This window comes from Molothrus ater, chromosome 10, assembly GCF_012460135.2.
Source record: "Molothrus ater isolate BHLD 08-10-18 breed brown headed cowbird chromosome 10, BPBGC_Mater_1.1, whole genome shotgun sequence".
Taxonomy (NCBI): Eukaryota; Metazoa; Chordata; class Aves; order Passeriformes; family Icteridae; genus Molothrus; species Molothrus ater.
The window spans coordinates 11,175,187-11,191,259 of NC_050487.2; the positions used below are offsets into that span (position 1 = coordinate 11,175,187).

The 16,073-nt window shown below is 37.2% G+C and overlaps 1 protein-coding gene across 1 annotated transcript in view; it reads right to left on the minus strand.

Annotated features, from left to right (window-relative positions):
* Positions 1-16,073, minus strand: part of ATR (ATR serine/threonine kinase) — a 39,211-nt gene that overhangs the window by 13,649 nt on the left and 9,489 nt on the right. The window contains 20 exon segments of the mRNA XM_036389211.2: positions 27-118; positions 695-786; positions 1,131-1,295; positions 2,157-2,335; positions 2,802-3,009; positions 4,035-4,172; positions 5,523-5,643; positions 6,517-6,632; positions 7,548-7,661; positions 7,868-8,074; positions 9,513-9,638; positions 10,271-10,290; positions 10,293-10,363; positions 11,213-11,356; positions 11,540-11,670; positions 13,086-13,178; positions 13,636-13,821; positions 14,168-14,362; positions 14,984-15,151; positions 15,809-15,980. Coding sequence (XP_036245104.1) covers positions 27-118; positions 695-786; positions 1,131-1,295; positions 2,157-2,335; positions 2,802-3,009; positions 4,035-4,172; positions 5,523-5,643; positions 6,517-6,632; positions 7,548-7,661; positions 7,868-8,074; positions 9,513-9,638; positions 10,271-10,290; positions 10,293-10,363; positions 11,213-11,356; positions 11,540-11,670; positions 13,086-13,178; positions 13,636-13,821; positions 14,168-14,362; positions 14,984-15,151; positions 15,809-15,980 — 2,738 coding nt within the window.

Below are 16,073 nucleotides of genomic sequence, written 5' to 3' on the forward strand. Positions count from 1 at the left end.
AGTACTTTTATGTAATGATAACTTACCTGAAGCCAAATAATTTTCCAGTAAATCCCATTGTGATAGTTTCCAGGCTGCTTCCACTCTGTAAGTGTTCAACTCAGATATCCATTCAGACCTATTAAAAGAAAACAAAGGCAATACAATTTTGTGCTGTCTCCTCTCAGTATGTTAATCCTACATTACATTAGCAAGTGTTCTTTACATAAAAGTTCTCTGACTTGAAAAGAGGCAAGATAAGCTTGCTTCTAAAGAAAGTCAGTAAAACCAAAGGACATACACTGATAACAAATAAGATCTGTACAACATGATCCCACAAATACAACCTCCAAAGAGTGTATTTAACTTCTGTGGTACATCAAAAACTACCAGCTTTTAATCTATCTACCTATTAGACTACAGAATACCAATGGAATCAGTGACGTGGGAAACAATGCAAAAATCCTATCTAAGAAATTAAAGCACATACCAGCACTGCTCACAGTACAGGCAAGAACTGTGAACATTTCTGGACTTCCTGAAATAAATAATTTATAGATAAAGCACTCAAAGTTTTCTAGCTTCACACTGCTAATTCAATTATGTTTAATAAGCCTCAAATATTTGATAATGAGCAGAAATGGCTACTGAGGCAGAGATTTATACCAGAGCTTCATATTATTCAAATCAACTGTGTATTAGATGCTTACAGTACCTGTTTGCAAGCACTCCATTGACCTGAGTTATTACAGCAGATAACTGACCAAGGCCTAACATGGACTTCACTGCACCATGATAGTGAATGATCTAGAAAGAGGAAAAAAAACCAAAACAACAAATGAAAACCCTACATACACATTAATTAAACTCATGGCAATCTGAAGGAAGAAATATGCTCATTTGGGTGCTTTTTAGAATATGAAAAGGCATAACTAATTGCACCATAAGATAAATGAACATTCAAAAAATCCAGTAAGAGATTTGTTTCAGTTCATAAGCCACTTCCAACAGCAATAGTTATTTAGCAACAGTAAACACTTAGATTCCTATTTCACTTAAATATTCTGAAGAAGTTTTTTTGCCTTAGTCATCTGTGAGCTAGTAAGACTAAAAATAATAATTATATTTATTACAAACGAAAAATAAGGTACCTGATCAGGTTCCAGCTGGATAGCCCTATCATAGCAGGCTGTTGCATCTCTTAACAAGCCAATACTTTCATGCTCAAGGATTTGTTCTTTGAGAGATGGCTCTGCCTTCCGAATGGCGCTCACCCCAGCCACTCCATCTGGCTCGTGCATGGCAGCGTACAATTTCTGTATGAAACAGAATTGGATGTGGCCATCAAAAACACTAAGGTATTTCATAGATAACCTGCAGAATCACAGAACTTCTTAAACATGGAGCACAGACTGCTCTGTAGGAATCATTGGCAATAATTTTTTATTGAAGATGTCAGTTTTGCCAGGCTCCTTCCAAAGTTGAGCCCTATTTCTTAGTATACAGTAATATTTATAATCTCATGCTATTGATAGACTACCACATGAACTTACCTGAAACCATCTGTATAAAGAGTAAAATAAATATCCTATTATTACATGATAACATAAAGATGATTACTTTTGGTGAAAAAGCAACACACTATGTTTTTTTCAAATTTGAAGTGTCACTGACAAATATAAACCATAGGGAACCACGAACAGGATCATCCCACGGGTTAAAATACTTCTTAAAAATAATTTCTATAATTTGCAATACCTTTAGCATTGGCTAAAGGTTTTTCTACTTTAGAATAAGCCACCTGGAATTTCTTCCAATGTACTTGGTGCTATTTTTTGTTATTATAGTTAGCTGTATTTTCTGGCAAAAGGCACAGAGCCAACTTCAAAGCAATAAATGTTATCCTATCAACAAACCCACATTTAATTATTTTCAGGAATTTACAATCTTTTATTATAGAATAGAAAGCTATTCATTCCTTTTCATATAAGAAGCATGCCAAGCAAGAGAACTTACTAAATATTGCTGAAACACAGATGACGAAACACTTGTATTTAACAAGTGCTCAAATAAATCTTTTCTTTTTCCCATCACAAAGAAGAATTTGCCCAACCTTTATTTATCATACACATTTTCATCTTAAAATAAAAAACATAAACCAAGAAGAACTTCAGAACCTGAAGAAAACCAAGATGTTCCTGAATATTTTGTTTCTTTTCTGTTATAAATGATTCAAAGTGCATCACAGCCCTGGTGTAAGCCTTGGAACGAAAGGAGGCTACAGCCAGTGTGTCCTGGGGAATGAGGTCTAGAAAACGTGTCACATTTTGATATTCTCCATAGTCCTCACTTGATGCTGTTGAAAAAAAAAGTATTACAAAGTTTGTCAATAACAATTTAGTGAGATAACTGTACTAATTACAGAACATGGTTTTCTCTTCTGTCAACAATAATTCATTTAAAAGAATTCTGGTGAACTTTCTACATCTTGCAAGACAGCACAGAATACTATATATATAATATTATATACATAATATAATATTCTATTAAGTTAAACAGAATGCTTACAAAACTAACAAAAAATTAACATTTCATTGTTCAAATTTTAAATCTGTATTTCTTGCAACAGGCATTCAGAACAATCCATTTGGGGTAGAAGGGGTGGAAATCACAATATAACATTAAGAAATCATAAAAGAGATTACATATTGTATTAATACAGCATTTATAAATAAATGGTCACAATGTGAAGCTGCAAACATAAATAAAATACTTCTTTGAATAATGTTAATGCCATTTTAAATGAAATAAGCATCTCTCACTTTTTAGATCACTTCTGTCTTTGCTAGACTTGCCAGCATTTTTCTCAGCAATGAGTGTTTGAAACTTATGTCTGGCCCACTGGGTGAGATGATCCAGCATGGAGAACACTGTCTGTGTGCTCAGCTGGCTCAGGTCAGATGCGCTGTCCTCCAGCCTCCTGCTGGACTGGTCATCGTGTGTCAGAACAGCCATGATCTCCATGTAGACCTACACAAAGGTGAAAGACACCAGTGAAGTGGCAAAGACATGGCAAACCAAGCAGAAGCTGTTGTCAAGGGATTCCATACAGGGAGAAAACCTTGAGGTTTCAAGACACAACAAATGCTACTGCATCTCTTCTACAAATACAATACTTCAAGATTTGGTAAGAATATAATTATCTACTGGTTACAAGATTACAGATCTACTTTTTTGCTTCTGTTTAAATAAATGCCCTGACAAAATATCTGTTTCTGTTTGTTTTAGTCCATAAAACATGAGTTAACATAAATAACAGATGCTCACAGAGGAAAAATCATCACACGCCTCTACACACCCACAATATTTAAACACAAATATTTTAGCTGTGAAATTTCAAATTAATGGAATGTAAATTAGACTTTTCACTATCTTCTAATTCCTTTGTTTCACCCAGGACATGGTTACAAAGATTCCTTGCAAACTTGCATCTCCCTGTACATACAGGTGCTGCTCCCAGTAAAAATGGCAGCACTTGGGCACATTCACTGACAGCTCAAGCAAACTGAAGGAAAGCAGGATGACTTTCCCCCCACCCCTGCTTTGCTGCAACACATCTATGAATCCTGCTCCCCGTGATTCTGGCAGCTGAATAGTTTATCCACTGAAACTATAACTGCATCCAAAGGAGAGGAAAAATTTATGAGTGTGAATTATTGGAATTATACAAGTTCCATTTACTGGCTGTTTGTGTTGCACACTTCTTCTTTGTACCACTCCAGCTGTTGATGTTACTGCTGTCATGATTACCACATAATATCTCATCCTAGGCCCAGCTGATGGAAATCTGCAGAAAAGCAGTTCCAACACAAACTTGTATGAGTATATTCAAAACCCTGTCAGAACCTTTATATTATTATTTCTATTATTAATACACCAAAAGGAGTTTAACACCTGAACAATTTATTCATGTAGGCCTACAGAGCTGAGCAGCTCTCATGAAGAACAGCTGCTGACCATTTCTGTGAAAAACACTACCATCTTACACATCTCACCTCTTGTTGATCCTCTTGACTGCATCCCAACAAAACATAGACAAGGATGTGTGGAAGCAGATAAATTGTCACTTTATAGTCATTTTTCATCATAATACTGCAGCAATCAAAGACTTTTCTGGCAAGATCATGTCGCACCTATGAAAAAAGCATTACTTCCAGGAGAAGCATCATTACAGAAGTGCAAATACATGAACAATCAATAGACTTCCTTTTGTTGATGAACACAAATTCAATAGATAGACTTCCTTTTGTTGATGAACACAAGTCCATCAACTAATTTTAAGATACCTACAGAAGGTTCATCAGACTTAAATCTGCAATAGAAATACCAGTAGATGGTAGCTACTATTACATGTAGCAACTACTGACAGCACAAAGACAGGTAAGCACTGCTTACATTTCTACTTACGATACAAACAGTGCAATGGGGAAGAAAGTGAGAGAATAGGAGTCTATTTTTAGGCTGATAGGGATTTTGAAGGTTATGATGAATTCTCATTCCCAGAGGGAGGTGAGGCTTTCTGTTCCAGAATAGATGTAGATTGTTGTTGGGATTAGGCTGATTAGTTTTGACTGTGTTTCTGATTGTGCTGGGGGTATTTTTGAGATTATTGGATAGAAGGGGAATAGGATGGGAGTTGCTAGGGTTAAGAGCATGAATGTATTTAGGACTAGTGACTAGACGTGCTGTCTACAGGAGCAGTATTGGCAATCCTGGCAGGCCTTACCCACTGATTCCCCCTTTTTACTGGATACACACTCCACTCAACATGAGCTAAAGCAAATTTCAGGGTAATATTCATAGGTGTAAATCTGACCCTCTTCCCTCAGCACTTCCTAGGCCTGCCCGGCACACCATGTGTTTTACACCACTGTGAACTTGCACTGGCTGTAGAAACAACCTTGAGGCTGGGAGTTTGCCACTACACTCAGCCTCTCTTCTGCCCTTAAAAGCCTGCAGAAAGTAGGATATTATGAAAACATTCAATTCTACTCTGTCTGAAAGAGGACAGTGCACTTACTGAGCTATTGTAATTCAATTCACTTCTTACAGTGGCTGATTTGGAAGTGACATTTTCAGTGGGTCACTTAGATATTGGAAAGGGAAAAGAAAAAGAAGCTACAAGTACTTTTTATGTGCTAAGACTGTGGAGCTACAGGGAAATCTTTCCAAAACTGAGAAGGTAAATCCAGAAGCATTTCAGACACTTTTCACAAGCATTTGTCAGTGCCCTCAGTTTCACAAGAGTGTCTGGACAAAGACAAGTTTCCTTGATTTTTAGCTTTGACACCACCTGTGAAGCCTTGGCAGGAAGCAGTGCTGGGGAAAGGGGAGTGCAGTACCCTGCTGTAGAAGCAGGAAAGTCCTGTAAGAGGCCTGCAGCCAGCACCCATGTTCTCCCATCCATCCCTGAACTGCAGAAACTGAAATCAGGTTCAAGAACTATCTTGCAAAGAGCCTTACAGAAAGATTTATTTTCTTACCTTTGTTATAAGATAACCTGCCCAAGTTGCTGACCATTCTGCAAAATTATCACCTGATTTGCTTAAGTAAATTGGCTTCTTCACCTTAGACCAGTTTACAGCCTTCTGATAACTCTTGTACCTGTAATTTTGAAATAACCATTTAATAAAACTAACTTTTCATGTAATACAGTAAACAATAGCACATTATTAGTTATGAAATTCCCTCACTGGAGCAATATGAATATGAATTCCTGTCTTCTGAATCTTTAAAAGTAGAATTAAAACCCCCACTTTCAGTAGTCAATATATTTTATTCTAGAGCTCCTTAAAATTAAATATGAAATAAAAATTCTCATAACTTGATAGGTTGTTTGCAAGTATATTTTAAAGTGCTATTTGTAATCAGTTTTAAGAAATGAAGTTTGATAAATATCTGAGTACAATGTTCTTGACAGGAAAAGCCCAGAGCATACATGAAAGCTGAGAAAGGCCAAAAAGTCTGTTTTCTAAAAAGGTAAAGCTTATCACAGGTAAGCATGACTGTCTTCATGAAGAAATAGAAGGGAAACATTGATTATTTCTAGTTAAGACAGGAACATAATTTGAAGTTTATTTTTATCATTACTTTAACAAATGGAATGTGAAGAAAAAGTCCAATTAAAACTCAGTGAGCTCCTCCTACTTCTGTAGAAGGCAGGACTAATAGGATGCTAGTAGATTTGAGTAGAGGGAAAGAAAAACAAAAGCTTCAAAACATCATACAAGTCAATGCTCTAAGGACAAACAGGCAAACATGGGCAAAGAATGAGGTCCAAGTTTTGCTTGTTTGATTTAGAGAGAATTACATTCAAGTAAGTAATAATTCACCTTTTAGCAGAAAGACCTTATTTCAATTTTGTGTTTATACATATCACTCTTCCCAGAAGAGTGAGAGTCACAAAACCATATACTAGCCCAGAGAAAAAACCCAACAGATGTGTTATGAAATGCTATTCCTTAAACTATCATATACCTTGTGTTTAAGTGAGGTTCCAAGATCTCCTGCACATGCTCAGGAAACCTCCTCCAAAGCCTGGAGCCAGGGCAGTCAGTGTTTGTCTCTCTACAGTCATAGATGGACAGTAACTCCTGAAAAGGGATGGTTTGCATCACCAAGTTAGCACTGAGGATTTTCATGACCACAGTACCAAACCCTGTGCATATGAGTAAAACCCCATGTATATGACCAAAACCCTGTGTCTATGTTATGATCTTTCCAACCTGAATGAGTCGATGATAAGTAATGAGAGAGAAGTTATGGAATGCTTAATTCAGAAATCATAACTGCAAAACTGTTATCCAACACTGTTAATCCTCTGTTACTAGGCAAGTTTTGATTTCAGCTATGGATTCCCTAGATTCTCCAGCTGGTGTTTGGACCACATTAACTTGTATTCTTCACATCTGCCAATAAACCAGGACAAGAATTTAGTCTGATTCCTCCTTGTGCAGGAAGTGCACAATCTTGTGCATGTGCTAATAAAATTCTTATCCTGCTGACTACATAGGGCCACCTATTTTCTCCTGGACTGAAGAACTATCCTGAAGTTTTCACAAAGATATTAAACATCAAAAACAGCAAGAACAAAAAAGCAAAAACCTCCATCCACTAAATAAAACCAGCACAAAAGACCAGAGCCTAAAAATAAGGGTAGGCTCCCTTTCACTTGCTTCTTAAAAGTGTAAGCAGAAACCATCTTAGGAATACTGCTTTTCATTTCTGCCTGTGCAACCTGAACTAATTCTAAGCCACTCTCAGGATTACTCCTTAATCCCTGTGTATGCACTGCTGGTTACCTCTAAAACATCAGATGTCTCCTAAAATATTGTGACACAAAAGCAAACAGATAGATCTTATTTGAGAATGACCCAGAATACTAAGTGTGCTTTCTAATTTAAACCTGTTACAGGATTAAAAAAGAAAAATTGTATTGCATAGTTCTAAGTTGAATGTTACAGAACATAACCTGTGAAATAAAAGTAGGATCTAACCAGAGATCTTACCTGAATTGCATATGCTGCAGAATCCTGAGCACGAACATTGTCAGCATAAGCAAGGAAAGCTCTGGTCAGTTCCATTAACAATCCATAGGCAAAATTTGGATCTTCCACTCCAGCCTTAATCACAAAGAGAATGCCAGTTTTACTAAAACAGAGTAATAGCTGTATCTGTAAATATCCACTTGGAAGCATAACTCTAAACTGTTTTAGGTGCGACAGCAAGTCCAGATTTTCAAAGGGTCTAGAGATAAGAGGTTCCCTCCTCCTAAGGACTTTTTTAAGACCCCTAATGCCATACAAAACCTGACTGCAATGCTTCTTACCACAAAAGTGAAGTGTTTTCCTTGAGTTTCACTTGTTGAAAAGTCAAGCCTGCCAGGATCGATGGCTCCCAGTTCACCCAGACATTCCCCACAGAGCAGTCGTGCCTGGGAATTTGCATCCTGGCAGCCGATGAGAAGCACTGTCACCAGCTGGGAGATGACTGGCTCCACGGTTTCACTGTCTGTGACGTACTTGATCAGCTTTTCCTGGGAAGATGAAAACTAAAGATGAGTCATTCTACAACCATATTTGTAAATAATCTCGGAAATCTTCAACCTGTAACTCACTTCTGATTTCGTTTAGCCATGAGTTCAGGTTGTAACTGCAGTCCAAGTGCACTAATCTGCTTCTCACCCTAGGAAGGACTAAACAAACGTGTGAGGGATTGGGCCTCAGTTAATGCTGTCATGGCAAATATTGTATTTCATTATCATGCACCTCTCTACTAACTTCATTTTTTTAATTTGTCTTATCAAGTACCTTTTTTTCTTTTCTACATTATCTATATTTTTCACTTACTTATCCCTCTTCTCATGTGTTCCAATACTTCCTCCCAATTTCCCTCATGGAATTGTTGTGATACCTTCTGGGTTTCCTGCCATTTCTATTCTTATTATTTGCCATTTCTTGAACATTTCATCACTCTCAAGTCCTACAAAGCCCAGGGTTTCAAGTCCTTTGATCAATGTCCATCATTTTAATTGGGTGTCCTTTCTTTTTTTGCTTTGGCCCAGCTTTTATTCCTCAGTTTGACATTTAGTCCAAATACAGAAAAAATCAAGATGTTTGTCATTGTTATGCTTAATGAAAACTGAAACCAGAGCCAACATAACAGAGCAAATAGTTTCACAAGCTGTGGAACTAATTAAGTTTGATTTGCTTAAATTATTTTGCTAGACCTCTAACTCAGCAAGACACAGCAGGATTTTGCTGACCTGAGCTGCAAGAATTACTGGTTGGCCAGGAGTACACACATTGATTGTTTGTTCTTTTAGCTGGACTTTTTTTAAAATTTCTGGCTAAAGAGCATCCCACAATCTATAACTACTAAGGGTACAGATTTATTACTTTTTCTAATGGGTCACATACATCCTTTGGGCTAATAACCACACAGAACTGTAAAGCAATGTCTTCAGCTTGTCCATGGCTATAAAATGCTTTTGAATATGATCAATGGATTCAAAATGTTGAGGGTGGAAGACAAAAAAGGAAGAGAAAAACAAAGAAGGTCTAAGGTGGTCCAAGTAAATCTTATTCATATATTACACACACACACACACGCACGCTTGCTTTTATAAACAAGGTTCCTGATGCAAAAGACATACATGCCCTAAACAGACAATAAGCCCACATCATAAATTGCTGAAATGGACTTCTTAGATACATCTTTCCTCACAGTTAAAAAAAAAATGTACACTAGCCTTGCTAAATCAGCATCCCAGATTTGAAGGATTTGAAAATCCACCTACACGGAGGTGTCATGAAAAAGAATCCATTTTCCCCATTATATGTAGAAACAGCTAAATGAACTGAGGAGAATAACCCAGTACAAGTGCACACCCTGTAACAACAAGGAGCTTTAGACTTTTGGTCCAGATGCTAATGTGGTTTATTTTTAGTTCTACTGAAGGAGGTTTTCTATACCTGGTTTCTATACAATGTTTCTTTCAGGCTGGTAAGTGCATGAATCCGAACATCCACGTTCTCGTGCTGAATAGCTCTCATAGACAGCTGCAGGGCTGTCTGCAAGTCTGTGCTTTTGGAGGATTCCTGAGCAGGACATAAGAAGTTCAAGTTAAGTATAACAGGAATATGACTGAAAGTATATACCTATATACCATTGTCTTCTCGCCTATTTTTAAAATTTTTTTACTCAAAAAGGTGCTATATTTTACTTTTGGGTAAATATAATAATGGTGTAAATAAAAATTATAAAATCAGAAGAAAATGCTTTGCTTAAAGTCTGTCTAAAATTGAATTAATTTCTACTTTTGTTGCATCACTCCCACAAAATAATTGCTATTTCCCATCTATTACCTAATAATTCTGAGGACAAGCAAATGCAATGGACCATAGAGTACTCCTAAGAAGACAAACTTTGCTCCCTGTAAAGACAATATGGCCATAGCTAAAACTGTTGACTTCTCATCCTAAAATCTGTCACAAAAGAGAAGAAAGTCAGGGTTCAGGAGACGCTACAGAAACAGGAATGTTGAACATTTCATTCCTAAACCAGAATCAGAACATGCTTCAAACTATGCCTGTGATACATAAAACCAACTTTGTGTATCACAGGCAGATAAATATATTTCCACTTAACAATGCACTTTACATGTTTTCCTCAGTTGTCATGAATTCATTTTATGCAGTAAAGCCAAGCAAATGAATAAAATAAGCTGTACCTTTCTGTATTCCTGAAGACAACCTGAACTTCTTTTAGTTCAGGAAGATCAGGTAGAAAATATATTTCATGTAGAAAGTCTCGTACTGCATCCCTAATAGTTAGCAAAAAATATTGCAAAGAATACAGCAAACATTAGTTGAATCCAAAAAAACCCATCCAAATAAAGCAATGAAGAAATCTCTTTCAATATTGCTACTCTGGCCTTTTACAAGGGCCTTATTATTCCTATTACTACCTTTTATTGTGAAAACGGTTGGTATGATACAATGCAAGAAAAATGAAAACCCATCAAAAGTAATCAAGGTATTAAGTAGCTACATTCCTAAAAAAACCCTTTTATGCTACAAACTGTAAGATGAAAAAGAATTATGACTCAACCTTATCTTCAAAAGGGTTAAGTCATGACAATTAATGTACTATGTATTAAACTTTGATTTTATTTTCAGTTGGTGTGACCATTTGAATGGAATGTATGAAACCTTACTCAACATAATAATCTGTGCACTTCATAATTATACCTCTAATTATTGAAGAAAACAAAGAGCTCATTTCCTCCCCATTTCCAACTCTCTACACTTCTCTTTAGTTTAGAGCATATTGTTAGCAATCATCATTATTCTGTAGAGGGAAGTAATTTTCCATATCAGCACAATAAACACACTGAAGAAAGCCTGGCAGGATTCAGTGTCTGAATGGGTTGTGACTTGGCCACAGCATCATATATATTTATAGGGACAATATAAAAACCCCTTTTCAGATAAGGCTTGTTACATTTCAAGACCCTCAACACAATTTAGAGAAGGGGCAATTTTATAGAACAACAACTATCTAGCAGAAAAACAAGTTTTCTCGTCTCAGTGCTGGATGACTGGAATTCAGGGTTATCCCCATTCCTGTTGCAGGATTTAAACCATATAACTGAAAATATCTTGTGCAGTACCTGTTCTCCACTATGAGGAAGTGGAATATTGCTGTGGTTTCCTTGGGCTGGATATGTATGAGGGGCAATAGCACTACTATCACCTGGCTGAGCAAGGAGCCAAGGTAGGAATGGTCCAGACTTCGAACAAAGCAATCCCAGGCTCTAAACAAGAAAAGGCAACAAAACAATATAATTGATGATTCTTCACTCCAGGAAACATTTCAGGTGAGTCATTTAAGCTATTTCAGCACTGTGCTTTAGATTCCTGTCCAGAACACAACAACACAGTGCATCAAAGGACAGAAATAGCAGGGATGTCACTGTTTGGGTACACCATCAGCTCACCTGCAGCACAGTTCTGGGAAGTCATCCTTGTATCTCAGAGCTGTTCTCAGTGTGGTCATCATCTTCACTCTGACAGAACTGATGTGTTTGGGTCCCATGAGTGTCATTAAAGACCTCAGGCTGTTTAAAGCCTAGACAGATGAAAGTCATTTTAATGTATTAGATACTCAGGAAAATATGTAGGAGTTATATTTTCTATTAAAATCGGGCTACCCTTGCTTAAGAAATCATTTTGTCTGATGATTTCAAAATTAGTTTGATCAAAATTAGTTTGATGTTTTAATAAAGAATTTCAGTTTAGCAAAAAAAGGGGGTGAATCTCTAATGACAAGATTGTTACAAAACCCTGCATTATCTAGGCTGTTGACAGACCATGAGGGAAGAACTGCAGACACCAAGGAGTTAATGATTACAGATGTCTATTATAAGATATGATTAACTATATATAGATATATAGCTGAAAAGAGAAGGCTTAGGAAATATAGAGGAAATAAACAGACTTGCATTTAAAAGAAAAATCGAACCAAGAAAACCCCAACAGCGTTGACACACAACTGCTCACAGAAGTGACTGGCAAGCATCAGGGAACAGGTAATAGCTCAGTTGTCAATGGAAGACAGAAGAGAAATACTGAGATGCAGGAGATATTGCAGTCACAGTAACACTACACCAACAAGGTAGTAAAATGTCCAGCATGACAGATCAGTAACACAGGAATAAACCTGAGCTTGAGAAAAGGTCATGCAAGGGGAAACTCACCAAGAACAAAAACAGAAGATAGAAACAATAGCAGGTGCAGCAAAAGAAGTGCTGTACAAATTAGGAAATTCAGAAAGCATGCAGAAAGGGGGCTAAGAAAATGAGAACATTTTAACATGAATATCTGAAAATCAAAAAAACCACCAGAGAAAATACAGTCTGTCAACACAAAGGTTATGTACATTCTAGCATTGAAAACCTCCTGTAGAAATCATCTACAGTCCCTCTGTGAGGCAGCTGAAAGGCCAGTCTTGTGGTTGGAAGCACTGCTACAGTAGAATTTTCACTTTGTCTCAAGCTGTGAGCTCTAATTTCTCTAAATGCACTCTACTGCAAAGCTTAAAGGAGCTGTTCTGTGGGAACCAAAACTGATCTCTTGGATTTCCATCTTTTTTCTTTACCCTTTGGTGTCCTTATATAACTCCATGCAGTAATTCCAGTTTTCTCCCACATTCCCTCATCCTCCCACTGGTGTTTGTTTCACACACTAAAAATCATACCCTTGGATTTCTCCCCTGTAATTCCTGGTTGACTGACTCCTTGCATACACCATGTCTGACTGAAATATGTATCTGTCATTATTATCTGATCATTATCTACCTGACCATTAAAGAACTTTTGAGCTTACACAGAAGTCCTACCCTCTGTGAGACCATTAAAGAATTATTTTGGGACCCTAGTATCTTGGAGACTCCCATGACAGTTGCATGATCACACAAGTAAATCTGGAATATTATAACAGTGCTTGCTTATTTTTGTTTTAATATTCAAAATTAAGTTTACACACCATTTTTTTATCCTCAATGCCAACACTGGAACTCAGTAACTGCATGTTAAAAAAAGCCAAGATACCAAGCAATTTAGGTTGCAGATAATCAGCCTATGGAGAGGAAAAAAAAAGTTAAAACCCCAAATAATTACAAAAAGTTAAAACCCCAAACAATTAACACATTTCAAAGCCTAAGATATTAAAAAGCAGGTATGAAATGCTAATTCTGAAGTACATATGAGAAGAATTCCAAATACACAGCTACTTAAGAAATATCAGTGTTATTGACAGACATCCCTATTAGGCTGTGGGTCTTGCTATTTTGTCGGCTGTTAGGATTTACATGTCTGATGTTGGTTTGTTCAGGCACTTTTTGTTTTGATTTAGTTTTATGCATACTTGGTATGGATCTCTCTGTTACAGAAACACTTAATAGGAAATGTCAGCCTTTCTTCCACTTTTGCCCTGAAGTAAGTGCTGTTCAGAGAACAGCAAATTGTCTTCACTCTCACAACAGCCACAAAGAAATTACTGAAAGAACTGAGCATGAATATTTTGATGTCCTTACCATTTGTTCTGGTGAAGTTATTTCCCTAGGTCCCTGATAGGAATCATCCTGGGAGGCAAATGAAGCCAGTATGGACAGACCATTGAAGACTTGCTGGTAGTGCTCCCCAATCCGCAGCAGCAACTCGTTATGCAGGCCCTGGTAGTCCTGCCTCAGCAAGCTGCCCAGCTCTATCTCAGTCTCATTCTGCACTCAACCACAAAGAAATATCACTTCATTTCATCACAATGTAATTAGAGCACTGAGAGACAGGAGGCAATGGCCTCTGGTTGCTTTGTTATAGAAGTCAAAGCTTTCAAACAGCTCAATGTTAGACAAACCAAGCTTTTAGAATTTGCTAAGTTCATAAAATATCTTAGAAACATTTCTCAGAGCTAATGGAAGTGATTATAAACTATAAGAACAAAATTTCTGCATTTGTAATTTTTCAACCTCTGCTTTGCAATACCTTAATTTAAGTACAGCAGAAAGCTCACTATGCATCAGCTGTTGCTCCTAATCTGCAGGTGTAACAGGGCAAATGCCAATTTACCTTGAGGTAGTGCAGTGCCCGCTCCAGCTCATCCTTGGTGCAGGAGCAGACCAAATGAGAGAAGATGTATTTGAAGTTATTGATTAAAATCTCTCTTCTGTTCACATTCAATTGCTTTGCTATGGTTCTGATAAGTGTGGAGGCTGCAGGACTGGCCTTGGCTGCAAGGTCAGGAAGCAAAACTTGCAGGGTCCTCTGGTAAATGAAGAACTACAGTTAATGTAAAAAACAAACAAACTCTCTAAAACACCAGGGTTAGGCTAAGTTCCATTTGGGTCAGTACCACAACAAACATGTCTGGTCATAATTATCACCACAGGTATGAACAGAGAAAAACTTTAATACAATGCATATACCTAGGAAAAATGCAGATAGAACCAAATACTTCAGGAGCTGCTTCATCCAATTCATACTAAGAAACATGTAAACAAAAAGTGAGCTAGCATTTTTTGTGTCAATCCAGATTCTCCATAAAAGGAAATCTTAAAAAACCCCAAAAGAAGTAAAAAACCCTAAAAGAAGTAAAAAAGGTAGTTTTCTTCTTTTGAAATAAGAAAGCTGACATCATGCAAAAATCACACCTTTCAAAGGATGCCTCCAAGTGCACTAAATCATTAATATGTTTAATGAGGATTCTAAACTTGAGCTCCTTATCCACCATACTTGAATTGGCACTGTATTCATCCCTCTAACTCCTTGATAAAACTGTTCTTCTGCATTTGCACTCTCACTTGCAGCATTCCCAAGGGAAAGTGTGGATTAAAATTGAACTTCACAAGCACAAGCACAAAATACCAAAAGGAATGACCAACTTACTGAGAGAAAGCGATTTAGATCTGGAAAATCAAATACACTGGCAATCTCAGATAACATGTCCAGAGCCATTTCTCTCTGGTGAGCAGCTGTTTCTTTCTGCAGCTCATTGCCCTGGCACGAAGCACTCAACACCACCATCTGGCTGGAGTGCAGGGATTCCACTAGAAACTAAGCATGAAGAAATAGGTATTTAGTATTATTTTCCCCTTGTTCACTCCCTAAAACTAAACACAAAAGTTTTTCTATGGTCTTTCTATGCATCATTTTTCTCACTCATTTATTGCACATAGATCTATGATTATTACTTTGCAACAGAACGGGATTATCATCCACTTAATAATTACATTCAATTTTGCAACCCTGGATTCAAATATTACATTACTAAAAAAATATTCGAAATTAGAAAAGTCTGCTTTTGACAATTTTCTTTTTAAACAGATCTTGCTGTCATTAGGTAATGGATATAACAAAAAACCTTAATCAATCATGGAAGAATTATGCTTGTGCAATACTGACTCCATTTGCAATTTTAAACCATAGTGTCTTGCAGCAATAGTACTACAAAATGCAAGAGCCTCGACTTCAGAATGAAGCATATAGGGAATAAAACAGAGAAGCAACACTATTGAGGGGAGATCACAACAAAGTCAAAGATTTCCCATTCCTTCCTAAATGTTGGTAGGGCTTTTTCCTTAAAATAATTTCTTTCTTGTCCTATGAGATTTCACCTTGAGCAATACTGCAATTTTGACCTTGAGCTCCATTTTCAAGATATACACAAAGAACCCAAAGACATGCACTTTCTAAACCACACACCCTTTTTACCTGACAGATTGGCTTCTTGTACTGACTGAAAAAAGCCTGCAGCTTTACAGCCTTGGCTGCTGCCAGGGCCCGGATCTCTGCGTACGCTGCTCCGGCCACCGAAGGTGACTTGGACAACAAACAGTGCAGCAAATGCAGGAGGGCAAATGGCACCAATTCTCCTTTGGATGCCCTTACAAAGTAAGCAGAAGAAAAAGGATTAAAAAGTAAAACGGAATTGTTGCATTAATAAAATGCCTTAAGAACATGCAATTGCCGTCATGCA